The following is a 15093-nucleotide window of genomic DNA, read 5'->3' on the forward strand; positions in this document are numbered from 1 at the left end:
GGACTTGTTTGATGAAAATTGTGGGCTCATCCCTCCTCCCCCATTCCGACCCCACTCTTAAAAACTAGGAAAATTTGTAGTTCCTGTCCTCAATCAAAGTTTTTCTACCTTTAGGTCCCTTAAACTCTCATTTTAGTGCTTGATGATCCTCAGTAGATGAAAAGTAGTCATATGTTTTGAACGTGTTGAGTTGTTCAATCCACACCATTTTACTATTTTAGTCAAGAATCATTAAAAGAAATGAAATAGACACGAATCTATTTAGTCATTCGAGTCCCTTTTTGTCTCCTTTTCAAATTGAGGAAAATGGAGGTAGTTGATGAAAATAACCTTTAAATAGATCATCACGTGCGAAATATGTCACTATTGACTGAAAATATTACAATTTTCATCCAACAATTTTAGTCAAGAATCATTAAAAGAAATGAGTAGACACTTAAATAGATCTTCGTTTTCAAAACACATAACTATTTGACCGAAAAGTTTACAAATTTCATCCGACGAGTACCATTGTGCACCGAAAATGAGAGTTTTGCTATCCTAAAGGCAAAAATTCTATTGAGGACTCATTGTTTATTTGTCTAACAATTGTGGCTCTCATTCTCATAGTCCCCACAGAGGATGGGGAAGTAAGTGGTAGGCTGAGGTGAGGGTTAACTGTGGCACCTACTCTTCTTTGAAAATTTGATTATTATTTATTTGGAAGTCACAAGCCCTGCTTTTAAGGCGGCAGATGAGATTTTTTGTTACCCTTCTTTAATTTTCTTGTGACCAAGCAATGCCTAAGAGGTTGAAAGAGTAAAATTGGGTTTCTCTTAATGAATTTAAAATTAATTTTATGACTTTTTATTCTAAAAATGTGACCGTAACGATACCGTTAAAGAGTCATGAAGATAGACCATCTTCTTGGAAATATAAATGTATGCATGGGTGGAGGGTGCGAGATGGTCGTCTCAATAGTCAAAGTAATCGAGAAAATAATGCAATGGAGCCATTGTTCCATCCAAGTTGCATATAGAACCAACGCCTCCAATTTTACTGATTTACAATCTTCTAATTTTTAATTTTTTTCGATATTAAAAAAAAGTTTAATAGTAAGTTGTGCAAACTTGAATATAGCTAAATTGGGCTCAAATAATTTCAAGTCTTGAGCCCCCGTTTGACCCCAATTACCTGAAAATGAAAATGGGAGAATAGTATTTTTTAGAAAAATGAGTGGTTGAAAAGAAAGGAAATTTTTTCGATTTACGTATAATATTATTTTATGGAAGATTGTGTGGTTGAAAATAGGAAAGAGAAAAATGAAATGTAATGTAATTGAATTTAATGAGGATTAAACGGGGCTAGATATACTTTAGATGAGAGATAACGGAACGCCTAAAACTTTGTTTTGCTTGAAATAACGTATTATGAATATGTAGACTAAATCAATCTTGACTTTAGCCTGCCAAATAAGACAAATATATTGTATCCTCATACATGACTAAATCAATCTTGACTTTAGCCTGCCAAATAAGACAAATATATTGTATCCTCATACATGAACCTTTTGACTTTTTGCCCTAGCTATATTTATCTCTTTTTGCAAAATTTGAGACGTTCACGCATCAAACTTGTGGTATAGTTAATATTTATACTGTACATGTTAATATCAATTTTTCCCCTTTGTACACTAAAAATTACATAAATAGTAAAGTAAGCTCTCATTGAAAATGGGCCAAAAAATGAAGGTGGGTCCAGGCCCATTACTGAAGCCTGATGCAAGATGATGATTTTTATTTTTTTTTCTTTTTTTATGTCAAATCAATTTTTGACTAGGGTCACGCCTTGCCTAAATGTGGGTCCTTGATAAGTTCGCTTTTGAAATCCCATCCAAACAAGACTTGCTTAATTGGTCATTTTGATCCGCTTCAACTCAGTAGCAGCAAAAAGTGGGACGAGTCCCTCATCAACTGGGTCTTGTCAAAGGTGAGCAGCTAGTTGCTCGTCGACTCATCACAATAAGGGGTTGTTTGAGCCCCATTTACCTCAAAAAATGCATTTTCAAATAGTGTTATGATGAGAAACATGTTGTTAAAAAATAAGAAAAAATTTTGAATTTACGTGTAATATTATTTTATTGAAAAATCTGTGATTGAAATGAAGTCAACTCACTATTGAAGAATGAATTTTGATGAAAAAAGTGGGGCTCAAACAAGGGCTCAGTAAAATTACAAAATTAGTTGTTCACCCCATTAAGGAGCGATCCACCCATTCGTAGAATCTTCATATTGTTGCTTGTTAGATTTATGAAAATGTTACCACACCACGTCCTAAGTTGCAAAGAAAAGAATGAGTGCGACTATAATACTTTGTATAAGTAACATAAATTTGCGATAAATGCATAATTGATGTATCTTGTGATTCATGATAGCCTCTATATCTACTTGATTTCAATTTTTTTGTCACAGGTTTGCATGATTGACTTCCTTTATTTCAATTCACAATTCCTCTTTAATCATAATGTGCCTATGTGCAAAGAAGTGACACTTTTAGTACCAACTGTTTATTTTTATTTTTTTACTAAATTTCTATCCGATTTCATAAATAAAGAATTTTAACTTTCTTATAATCATACGTGTCACTTTAATGGCAGCCGTGACGTGTGAAGCAGTGATTCACGTACGACGAGGTAATAAGAGTAACTTCATCAGTCAGTAAAATTGTCGTTTTAATTGGTCAGACTGTGCGTTTAATGGATCTATGTGTGTTACTGTGTCAGAGAGAGACAGTAGCAGCATCAAATAATGACAAAATAGGGATGAGGACAAAATGACCCAAAATTGGACGAGCCTGTAAATTCTTTCTTTCTTTCTTTGTCTCTTTTTTTCTTTCTCGATTGACAATGTATTCACATGAGGGGGATCCACGATTTTTTTATTAAGCGTGGGCCCTCCCTCCCATGTGTCTAATTGTCAATCGGGATTGTCAACCCAAATTGTACACATAGCATAACTGTAATTGTTATTTCCTTTGAAGGTAGGAATAGGGTGTCAAAGCCTATGGACTTTCTAAGTTTGGGCAATTCAACGTGCTCAATACTATTTCATTACTAACATTTTGTACATATTCAGTTTTTAAAAACTATAGCTCGCATAGTTCTATATGGACAATATGCTAAAGTCTCAACATTACATGGATCATATTGATATAGTGTGTGTGACCTAAGCATTGCAAGTTAAGATCAGTACAAGTTACCTCAAAATTAGACACCGACTATAGATGAGGGGTAAGAAAATTAAGATATTTTCTTATTATAAGATTACATAATCAATATTTTTCCACTCTCTCTCTCTCGACAAGAAATTAGCTATGGAAATAATTCTTAATGAACTTCTTGAATTGTATAATGAAATTAAATTCTTGCTTGAGCATACAAGACAAGAAACTAAAATCTTAATGACATATAGATATATGTTAATAAACTAATATTAATCCATAGATTATTTTGAGGCGAAAATCACATAATTAACACTGTTTTATCATATTTAAACATAAATTTTGGCTTTCAACATAGGAATTGCGTGCATTTGGACAATGACTTGCATATATATATATATATATATATATATATATACTTAAATTATTTTCTTAAAAAGAAAATAAACACTAAAATCCAAATGAAGAGAGATAATAATCAACAAAGGTGAGAGGGGTGGGGTATATGGTTGTGTTATCTTGTTTCTAATTAGTTCGTCGGGCCCTTATCTTGCTGGCGTAGATTTCTTTGTTTTTTTCCCTCTCACAATAATGCTTCTAAGAGCATGTTTGGCTAAACTTAAAATAGAAGTGGGATTACTGATAAGTACTTTCTAAGCTTAACCAAAAGCTCTTATTTCTTCTTTAAAAAGGAACCAAAACAGGCCGTCTTTTCTCTCTTTTCCTCACTTCTCTATTTTCTAGCAAGTTGCTCTGTCTATTTTGCTTTTTCTTGATTGAATTACACACCCTCACACACAAAGGCTATTTAATATTGTTGATCATCAATGCATATCTGGGCTTGATTTTGATTATTTGAAAAATAAAAAAGGATTGGGTCTTTTTTATGTCAGTGTTGGGGTTCAAAACATGGAGGCTAATGAGATTTAACAGTGTTTTTTATTTTTAAAGATTTCTTTTGTTATATTGTTCATAAATTCCGGCTTTTGAGTGGAAAAAAGCCAACTTTTACTTATTCTTTTGATACTTTTTTCAGTGCCTTAAGCAGCTACTCAAGAAGGTTAACATTTCAAATGGTTTCAGGTTAGTTCTTGTCTTTAAACCCATGTTCATTATTTCTTGAATTTTTTGGATTTATATTTATTTCTTTTTCTATTTTTGCAGTGAAATTTTGGTAAACCAAATAGAGATTAGAGATACTAATGCTGAGGAATAAATCTAGAGCAATGACTAGCCCAAGAAATCCCAAAACCTCAATTTCATCTTTCTTGGGATCACCAAGATTTTTTTTAGCAAAGAATTTGTCTGATGCAGAATCAGTAGCAATGAGTCCAACCTCAATTCTTGACACAAAAAACTCATCAAATTCTGCTAACCCTTTTGGCTATGATAAAAATTTGTCGACATCCTCAATCCTATCTCCTAATTCTTGTAATAAACAAGACTCAGAAGCCATTGGACTTGCCCTGATTGACTCAATGAATGATGAGAAAAATGATGGGGATTTTTCAAAGCCTATTAGTAGAATGGTTGTTTTTGGATCAAAACTTAAGGTTCAAATTCCAACCCTTGTTTCCTCTTCGATTTCTCCAGTCGAAGAATCACCGAAATCTCCAGCTGATTTTGGAATTAAGACTAGGGATTCTCAGTTGATGAGTCCTTTCTCTAGAATCCCAGTTAAGGATTCTCCTCAGAGTTTTACTAGGCAGCTTTCTTTGAAGGAAATGGAGCTTTCTGAGGATTATACTTGTGTGATCACTCATGGACCTAATCCAAAAACAACACACATTTTTGATAATTGCATTGTTGAAAGCTGCTGTGGGGATCATCCTAGTTTGTCTGATAACTGTGAATTTGAAGCCAATTTTTCAGTTTCTCCATCTGTGGATTTTCTCAGTTGTCATACTTGCAAAACCAGTCTTGGAGATGATGGCAAAGACGTTTACATGTACAGGTTAGTGACGTTTTTTCTCCCTTCGATTCGAGTCTAATGATTCAAGCTTTTAGATCAAGAGACTCGTTTACTCTTACACATGAAAATTATGTACGTCAGGCTATTGAATCCATCCCCCAAACGAGGACGTTTAAGATTTTAGATTAAGTGGCTGAACAGATTTAGAATATATTTAAGTCCAATATGAACTATAAAATCAATAGAAATTATTTACATACATTGAATGGCTAGAATTCAGGAAATTATTGAGTTGAGACAATTTTGTCTTTGTGCAATGATTTCATGGGAATTCTTTATTTTCATAATTCAGTGATTGTTCTGTTGAACAATAATAGTTTTTTAATTATTAATGATATCACTAAACAGGATCAATAATTCATTGTTTTTATATAATCTCTTAATTTTGTGCCAAAGTTCCTCATCTTTCATTTCTTTATTGCTTCAAAATGATTCAATACTTTAAAATTTTTTTCTTTTTTTTTTTTTTTTTCTGGTGCAAAAGCGATTATTTAAGTGACTTCTTTTGCACTTTACAGGGGTGGAAAAGCCTTTTGCAGCCAAGAATGCCGCTGCCAAGAAATGCTTTCCGAAGGGATAAAGAATCCAGAGTTGGATGATTCTTTTTAAGACTTGTTATGCTATAAATTCTCCATGTTTCCCTTTCTTTCTTCAGATGAACGTCGCATCTTTAAATGGATTTATGTGATAAGTGGGAATAATTCAACATAAAAGACTCGAATTTTACTCTGATTTTGAAGTTTTCTTTAAGTTTTTTTTTTTTAATATTCTCTCTCTTTGAATATATGTATAAATGAAAGGCATCTACATGTAAAAATTTTAGTAATTTATTGCCTATTATTAATATCATACATTTTACTTGATGGCTAGGCAAATCGGAAAGAACTTCGAATTCACCGTGCACCTAGTCACTTATTGCTTCATGTTCTGTATTTTATCAGTCGAGTTAGAGAACTGCTATATCATCATTATATATCTTCTTGCTTGTGTTGCTTTCACAAGGTTGTTTTTATGTGGATGAGATCATCTGAAGATTATTATCTCTAAGATTAGTTGATTAACTGGACTGTTTCAAGTGAATAATCCAAGAGATGCGTCTTTTTGAAGAAATTAATTAAACAAAGTAGTTGGTGCCAATGGCCCACCTACATTTGGTAAAATTATATTCTGAAAATGACAGAACCATTATCAATTTTGTCTTTTAAGTGGATTTTATATTTACTGTGTCGTTGTCCTTGGTCGGTACAATGAAATCTTACGACTTTTGATAAATTTGAGCAAGAAAATACAAGGCAATAGCTACTAAAATATTGCTGTTTTACCAAATGAATTTAACACCTTGGTTGACAAATTAAGCGTGGCAAAAAATTTTATTGAATGATAGGGTTGATCGATTTTTTAGACAAAATACCATACAACATTCAATCATTCAGGGTGTTAAAGAGTCTGGCAACGTAACAAAACTGTAATCATTCCACGTTATTCAAAAGGGTAAATACTTTTAATGTGCACTAAAAAATAATGAAAAGTTTTTGAGTTTACGTGTAAAATTATTTTATTGAAAAATATATGACTGATAAAAAAAGAGAACATATAATTGATAAAAAGAAAGAAAAAAAATGAATTATAATTTAATGGAAGACCAATAGGGGGCTAAAATGACCCTGCAAAAAAAAAAAAAAAGGCGCAGTCAACTCATCATAATCACAATATAACCATCTTAAACTGCAAAATAACCATCTACATTTCTTGGCAAATTTGAAATCGATTACATGAATTTTTATTCATCTTTTCGGTAAGGCATACAGCACCAAGGTACAAAAATTCCAATGCCTTTCTTTGTCACACTAGCATAACCAAGAATTACGGTGAAACTCTTCGTTCTTTAGCCAATCATAATCTTGAACCTTAGGTATGATGGTGTCGCATACCTTATAACCATCAATCACAAGAACACGGGATATCAAGCATTCACTTATAGATTCGTTTATTTGATTAGATGTTGCCTCTCAAGCAGCCAAGATTACTTCATAGACAATTATAAACGGAACATAACAGAGAATCAAAATGTGACAAACTTTGGGGATACAATATATAAAACACAACTAGAAACTTTGCCCATGACTCGAAAAGTAGTGTTTCAAACAACACCGCAAACAGAGCATAAAAGATTCACGAACACAAAATGCACAATGTTTTTGCAACAACAAACAGAACAAAAAGTACGATGCAACAATAATACGACAAGCTTTGCAGACAACTCCTGCAGATTCTTCTCCAATCAGCTCTCTAACAGAACTGGTAAACATGTAAAACAAAAATGTTTAGTGAAGAAATCCATGATACAATTAACATCATCATTTATGACAGTGAAGACCAGGGAATATTACCTGTGAAAAGCTTGGTGTGTGGTCAACAATCTCCAAAGACCAACGGCTTTAGAAAGAAAAGTGGTGCAACCCACTCAGGAAAATGGTGGACAACAGAGGACAAGGCGGACTTACAAGAAGAGAGCTCGACATGGATCAAGCCTAAGCTTTAGAAAGAGAAGTGGAGTAACCCACTCAGGAAAATGGTGAACAGAGGACAAGGTGGACTTACAAGAAGAGAGCTTGACATGGATCAAGCCTAAGTACAAAAGAGCAGAAGTGAAAATCGATGTTGCTCAAGCCCAAGTACTAAAAAGTAGAAGTGAAAATCATTTATCTCTACTTTCCTTCCCATTTTTCTTTGAAAAATCAGAAAGATGGTGAAAGGGAAAGCCACATCTTTGCAAAGCAAAGACACATAAGTCAGACCCTATTTGAAAATTTAGAGAAAAAGAAGAGAAGTGAAAAAGGAGGTAAGAAGATTGAATGAAATCAGCTAATTATAAGCCCAGTAAGCCGGCACTTGAACGGAAGAGATTATGGGAAATCATAGAAGAGGATAGGTCAAATATCAGGGCTGGGAGAGCTGGTTAACAGGGAGATGAAACAAATTCCTATCCAATCTAACAGATTAGGATCCTGATGTACATACAACTTGCACATAACAAAAAATCTAAATGAAACCAAAATGAGGGGGAAAAACTAACAGAATGAACAATTCAATGAGGAAGATATATACTGGAGAACTGGGAATCAATACATAGTGTTCAAATAGAATGCAGCCTCCTCTGAGCAGAACAGATCATTGATATTCAATTTGGTGATCATGTCCAAAAGCACTAAATTCCAACTATCCATCACCATTTCAATGGATTGCCGGTTATCAATTACGATTTCTGCTCCCAAAACCTTTGGCCTTGTTAATATCCATGTTCAAACGACCCATTGACATTCTACAGTGCCCAACCAAACCACCATGTCAACTTTTCTGATATCTGGAGATAGTCAACCAACCAGCCATTATAGCTCTTGCATCAACACCACCACAATTTCTGAAAACCTAATGAAATCACTACAAGCAAGTTGTGCTGCAAACATACTTTATTCATTAAATGTATACATATATTACTAACTCACTTTGCAAACTAAATCAGCTTTCTTATTTACAGGAGTGCTGACTGCTCCCAGCACATCATTCGTCAGCATTATCAAGATTGAGGATGCGACGAAGGTTCTTAGTCGCACAGTCAGCACCATCAAACATATCACTAGGTGAGGGACAACGCTCCCTGGTTGGGGAAGCAGGAGCAGATTTAGCCATAGGGGGCAAATCAAATTCAGGGGCTGCAGTATGCAAGTCAAGTGAAACTGCCCTTTTTGGCCGGAGTGAAAAGTTTGGCATGGGCAAAGAACTCGGGGGAGGTGAGCAAGAATAAGCAGGTCCAGCCCAATGTTCAGAGAAATGAAAATCATTATCATAACCCCCCTCTTTGTTATCGAAGTTGATCTTAATTGCGATTGGAATCATACTATTTTCCGATTTCTTTTTCAAGCTTTTGTGGTCTTCATTAACAGACGTCGAAGGGGTTTTGGGCGAAAAAGAAGTGGAAAACTCCCTTTTGCTAGAAGGGGCAGTGGTGCAAGAATTAGGCGGGTTTGGAAGTAACCCTGCACCGGACTGGAAAGCACGGCAATTGATACCACGAGAATTATCAGTAGGCGGGGACCCAAAGGACCCAAATCTAGCCGAACCATGCTCACGATTTCTATCATAATATTGATGATGATTCCTGTGATGAGCAACAGCAACTAAAGTCTCCATCTCCTTCAAACTACCTAGATCTATCAGGGTCATTAGCTTCTCACAGATTCACAGATCTTAATTTCCACTAATAATTTTAGAAATATCTCAAAATCTAACACTAAAAATAAGGTCTTTAAAGTTTAGATCTTCTCCATTACCACCAAAATCTCAGCAAATCGACGGTGATTTCAGTAAACACAACCCATACATCGAACATAAATATGAATATTGAATGCATACACAGCACCACCCTCTCACTCTTCAGTTTCTTCAGATCTATCCAAATTACATCAAAAACAAAAAATTGAAAACTGAAACATTAAGAACAAATACATTCAAAACAAAATAGAACGATATGCTCATTATACAATTAAAAAATTGGAAAATGAAATCAAGTAGAAGATCAAATACCTGATCATTTGAGTGAAGACCAAGGAAACGGTGCAGATTCGTCACATGGATTTATTGTTGAGAGTGTATGCGTTAGAATGAGATTTTTTTCTCTCTCTAAATATGTGTATATATAGGCTTATTTGTACGAGACTGTAATTTATAGATAGAGAAAGATCAACGGCCATTATAGGTTCAGATTTCGCAATTCGAAAGCGCTTTGATGGTTTCATTTTTTAATTTAAAGCAGATTCTGCGGATCTGAAATAGAGTCTCAATTGTATTTAAATGTTGCCATAAGCACGGTGTGCTGGACTAGAAGATTATGATGATTTACCAAAATTACCCTTTCAGATTCAGCATTTATAAATATAATCAAGTAAATTCCGACTCTCAAGTCTCCAACTTTTTTGAAGTGTGACAGTCAACTTTTTGACTAACAATTCGTGTCTTATAGGTCTTTAACCTTTTAAATCTGTGCAAGAATGGTCCCCGTAGGTTTGAAAGGTTGAGGGAGTAAGGTGATAAAAAACTAAGTGTCCATTTGATTGTAAACATGAAATTTGGATGGAAAGAAAACGAATTGAAGGGAATTAATTTAAGAGATATTTACTTCTACAATTGTTTCTAGAATATTTTTCCATGGGCAAAAAAATCCAAAAATTATTTATATTTTGGTATTCGTTTGCCTTTGTTTTATATAAAATTTATCGATTTAAGGGATATTTTCTTTTAAAACTCCTAAAATTTGTTCCCATGGAAAAAAAAAAAAAGAGTGGAAGACGTAAAACCTCCTACCCCATGGGAAAATGAATTCCCCAAAAACCAAGAATTAGTGCTCGTGTGAGGCAAAGGTGGAAAATAAATTGATAGAAAAATTTTGAATATCAAACAAATCAAAAGTGGGAAATGGAATACGTTTTTCATTTTCCATGTAAAAAAATTGGGCTATCAAACATTGTCTAATTGAAAATGTGAATTCACTCTTAAAAAATAATAATAATAAATAAATAAATCCATAAATAAAAATTACAAGTTTTATTGAAATTCAACTATTTAGCCCTGGTATTGGGGAAATTTTTAGGGGGGGGAAATCAACTCTTGGACCGTTTGCACCAATTTGCAACCATTTTTTTTTTTACCAACACGCTCACATGTGGGTCTTAGGTGACCAAAAAAAAGTCAAAAAATTGCTTTTCTTTTTTATGGAAAAGCTGCTCCAAACAGGGGCTTAATTGATTGAGTTGCAAGTGGTATTTAGCAGTCAATATGGATATATTGCACCATGTGAGGATCGACACGGTCCTAAATCCATAAGTTGAGGATCTCTCTGTCAAAAAATTATGCAAGGATTACTTTGAAATCGAAGGCATAAATTAGGGTCAAATGAAGCAATTTATTACTACCCAATTGGATTCGAATCGTTCCCCCTACCACTTGGGGTTCTTTACTTGGGGCCTTTAAAAAGTGGTAGAAGTGTCAAAGAAAAAGTTCTAGGCCCCAAATTCCTGACTTTCAATGTTAAAAATTAAAAAAGAAATTGTTTATTGTATGTTCAACTTTGTAGACTCTGGTGTCAACGAGGATTTGGAGTTATTTGTTCCAATGGTCATTGAACTTTTGTCTATGTTTTCAATTGCTCGCTAATATTTAAGATCTCAAGATTCAGCCACTAAATTTTGAAAAACGTTAAACGTTACTCACCGGTATAACATCTATTTAAAAGCTCTAAAGGAATTGGTGACGTGGCTAACGGAATGTTGTGTAGCGCCTCATCACGCAGTTAAACTTTAACATGGTTGAATTTTGGTCACTAAACTTTGGAAAACGTCTTCAATTGCTCATTAAACTTTGAAAAACGAATTTTATTTCTCACTAAACTTTAAGTTAATGGAATTTTGGTCACTAAACTTTAAGATGATCAAATTTTGACAACTATACTTTGAAAAACGTGTTTGGTTGCTCCGTAAAACTTTGAAAAACGTCTGACATTGCTCACTAAACTTTTAGATGATCGAATTTTAGCCACTAAACTTTGAGATGGTTTCAAATTTTGACCGCTACACTTTGAAAAATGTCCTCTATTGCTCGTAAAAATATTGGATTTAATTAAAATTAGTTGTTGAAATTTAGATTAAATTTTGAATTTAATCTAATTCTAACAACAATTTAATCCATGTTTGGTGGAAATTAAATTTAAATTTTTTTTATCAAACTCGAAGTTAACAATTAATTTTAGCCACACATTTCATGGTACTCACAACTTTTCAACCACACATTTTATCAAGTTTTATCAAAATTTGCTAAAAATCTTATTTTAACTCTGACAAAACAATGGCTTATCTTGTGTTTCTTTGTAAACTTTAAATATTATGATAGACAGCACCTGTAAAATTGTGCAAGGAAAGTAACTACTAATTGCAATGAATTATACAATTAATTTGTAATTAAAATTAAATCGAATCTAGACTTTAATAATTGAATTTTACAATGAAACACACAATAGTTAGAATTAACTTAAATTCAAAATTTGGATAACAAACTATAATTAAATCCAAAATTATTGTGAGGAATAGAAGACGTCGTTCAAAGTTTAATGACCAAAATTCAACAATTTCAAAGTTTAGTGGCTAAAATTCAAACTCCTCAATGTTTAGTAAGCAATTGAAGACGTTTTTAAAGTTTATTGAGCAATCGAAGACATTTTTCAAAGTTTCGTAGCCAAATTTCTACCATCTTAAAGTTTAGTGAGCAATAAAAGACGTTTTTCAACGTTTAGTAAGCAATTGAAAGCATTGGAAAATTTTAGCGACCAAAACTTGACAATCTCAAAGTTTAACAACATGACGAAGCTTCATATGTGCATTACGTTAGCTACATCACCAACGTTGTTAAAGGTTTTAAACAGATGTTATATCGGTGAGTAATGTTCAGCGTTTTTCAAAATTTAGTGGCAAAAACTTGATATCTTAAATTTTAGTGAACAATTAAGACATAGACATAAGTTCAGTGATCAATGGAACAATTAACTTGAGGATTTGAAATATTTTTATTTTGCTTGATTGAAACAACTTTGAGTCATATTATACTATTCAAATGTGTGACATTACCTACATGAAAATCGACATAAGATTCGACCATATCTTTAAGGAAAATAACTCAATTTCAATTAATATTGTTCTATTTGTTATGAAAAGAACAAAAAAAAAAAAAAAGAGGGAATTTTTTTTTATAGACTTGTGTGTATTATAATGAGGACCAAAACCTTATATTTATATGGAATTATTAGGAATAATAATAATTTCTAAGGCTGCAAGGTACAATTATCGTTCACTAATAAATTTATCATTTACAACACTCCCTTTTAAAAAGACACATTAAAAATCTCTATCTCATCAAAACATTATTTGATAGAAACCCAATAAGATAAAAGATCAAACGAAAGAAAAAGAATACAATTATTTTAGAGTATTAAAAATAAATGTTGTTTCATTAAAACATAGCTCGGAACAATGTTTTGAAAATCGGACCAGGTATCGATCCGAAAATTAAAAAGAGTCAAGGGTCAGAGGGTGGAACCGATGTTGAATCGGGGTCGAACCGGATGCCAAAAGTAAGTAAATAAATACGCCTAAATAATAAAAATATTATAACAATTTTGTTAAAAAAAATCAGTACTACTAATTCAAACTAAATATAAATCCACGTGTGTCAATTAGATTTATTATCTTATAATTTATTTTAAAACTTCAAAAACTAATTATTTATATGTCCAAAATATTTTGCTTTGCTCAATTGAAATTGTTTGCGATTTGGGGACCATGATTTAACTCCATATAATATAGAATGAAGTAAACATGTAAGAATTCAATTGGCCAACCCTATAACTTTTATAATTATCTCACAGTTGATCATAGAAAATGTGGATGATGTAATCTGTTGAAACTAGACTAAATTTATCCCACATCAGTTCCCCATAGAAAATGTGCATGAAGATCATCTTTTAAAATCAACCTAAGTCTTAATTAGTATTCCATATGGGTTCAAAAGAAAAACTGTGCAAGAGAAGTATCTTTTAAAACTAGCAAGATGTGAAAATCAAAGAAAATGGGCCTGCTGCCATTGCAAGTGAGCCCCATTAGACAAAAGTGGGATCAATCCTTAAAATAAAAAAGGGAAGGTGCAAAGAACCAGTAAAAAATTGTGACCGATTTTTTCGATTTTGCGGTCAACCAGTCGGTTCATAGGTCTGTTGATCAATTTTTACTTTTACGGTTGATGTATGGTAACTTGATTGGACTGGATTTGAGGTCGGTTCCCAATTTTTCCGGTTGAACCGATCGGTCCGATCCGATTTCAATAACATTGGCTAGGAGAACACAGTGGGATAAAACCTAAGCGAAGGAAAACTAATACAGCTACTCCTCCTGATATTAATCACTAAAAATTTTTGAATCGAAACATTTCAATCTCGTGAACCAATTTTTTGAATATAGATGTCAACAGTACCTTTGTAAATAAATCTGCCACATTGTCACTTGAGTAAATTTATTGAACATGAATGTCGTCATTTTTCTAAAACTCATGTGCATGAAAAAATTATGGAGAAATATGTTCTGTCGTATCACCTTTGACATAACTTTCTTTGAATTGTGCAATACGTGTTGCATTATCTTCACACAAAATTGTTGCACTAACTTTTGCTGAAATTAATTCACATGATTCTTGGATATGACAGGTTATGTTTCTCTACCATATACATTATCTACCTACTTCTTGAAAATTGCAATAATTTAGTATGATTTGAATATGTTGCTGTCCAGGATTCCTTTACAAATCTCCATGATATAATTGTTTCTCCACGTGTAAACACATATCTTGTTTATGATTTTAACTTTATGTAGATCAAAGAAAACCTGCATTTGTATATATCACTAAAGCAGATTTGACTTTTGAGAATAAAATAATCTCAAATCAATAATATCTTTTCAGATAACAAAAAATGTGTTTAACACAATTTCAATGTTTTTTAGTTGGTCTAAAACTATGTATTGCAAGGAGATTTATAAAAAGAGCTATTTCGGGTCGAGTGCAGTTTGTAAGATAAGTTAGTACTTCAATTGCACTAAGATATGATGCTTTAGGGTCAAGAACTTTTTCTCTGTCTTCAATTGGACAGAATAATTTTTTTTTTTTTACATCAAATGATCGAAAAATCATAGGTGACGCAATGAATGTGCATTATCTATATAAAAATATTTTAAATTTTTTCTGTATATGTAGACTGATGAACAAATTATCCTTCTAAGAAGTATGAAATTTGCAATCCAAGACAAAATTTGATTTTTTTCAAATCTTTA

General features: G+C 32.8%; 2 protein-coding genes across 2 annotated transcripts; one reads left to right on the forward strand and one right to left on the reverse strand.

Annotated features, from left to right (window-relative positions):
- Positions 1 to 3885: 3885 nt before the first annotated feature.
- LOC111386735 (protein MARD1-like) lies at positions 3886 to 6093 on the forward strand. The gene is made up of 3 exons (XM_023011196.1): positions 3886 to 4281; positions 4363 to 5152; positions 5689 to 6093. The coding sequence occupies exons 2-3, from the start codon at positions 4401 to 4403 to the stop codon at positions 5777 to 5779; spliced, it is 843 nt and encodes a 280-aa protein (XP_022866964.1). The 5' UTR covers positions 3886 to 4281; positions 4363 to 4400; the 3' UTR covers positions 5780 to 6093.
- Positions 6094 to 7133: 1040 nt separating this feature from the next.
- On the reverse strand, positions 7134 to 9914 carry LOC111386736. The gene is made up of 3 exons (XM_023011197.1): positions 9755 to 9914; positions 7561 to 9619; positions 7134 to 7468 (listed from the first exon to the last, which is right to left on the reverse strand). The coding sequence occupies exon 2, from the start codon at positions 9392 to 9394 to the stop codon at positions 8732 to 8734; it is 663 nt and encodes a 220-aa protein (XP_022866965.1). The 5' UTR covers positions 9395 to 9619; positions 9755 to 9914; the 3' UTR covers positions 7134 to 7468; positions 7561 to 8731.
- Between the last annotated feature and the right edge of the window lie 5179 nt (positions 9915 to 15093).

Source organism: Olea europaea, unplaced genomic scaffold (genome assembly GCF_002742605.1).
Source record: "Olea europaea var. sylvestris unplaced genomic scaffold, O_europaea_v1 scaffold3711, whole genome shotgun sequence".
NCBI classification, from domain to species: domain Eukaryota; kingdom Viridiplantae; phylum Streptophyta; class Magnoliopsida; order Lamiales; family Oleaceae; genus Olea; species Olea europaea.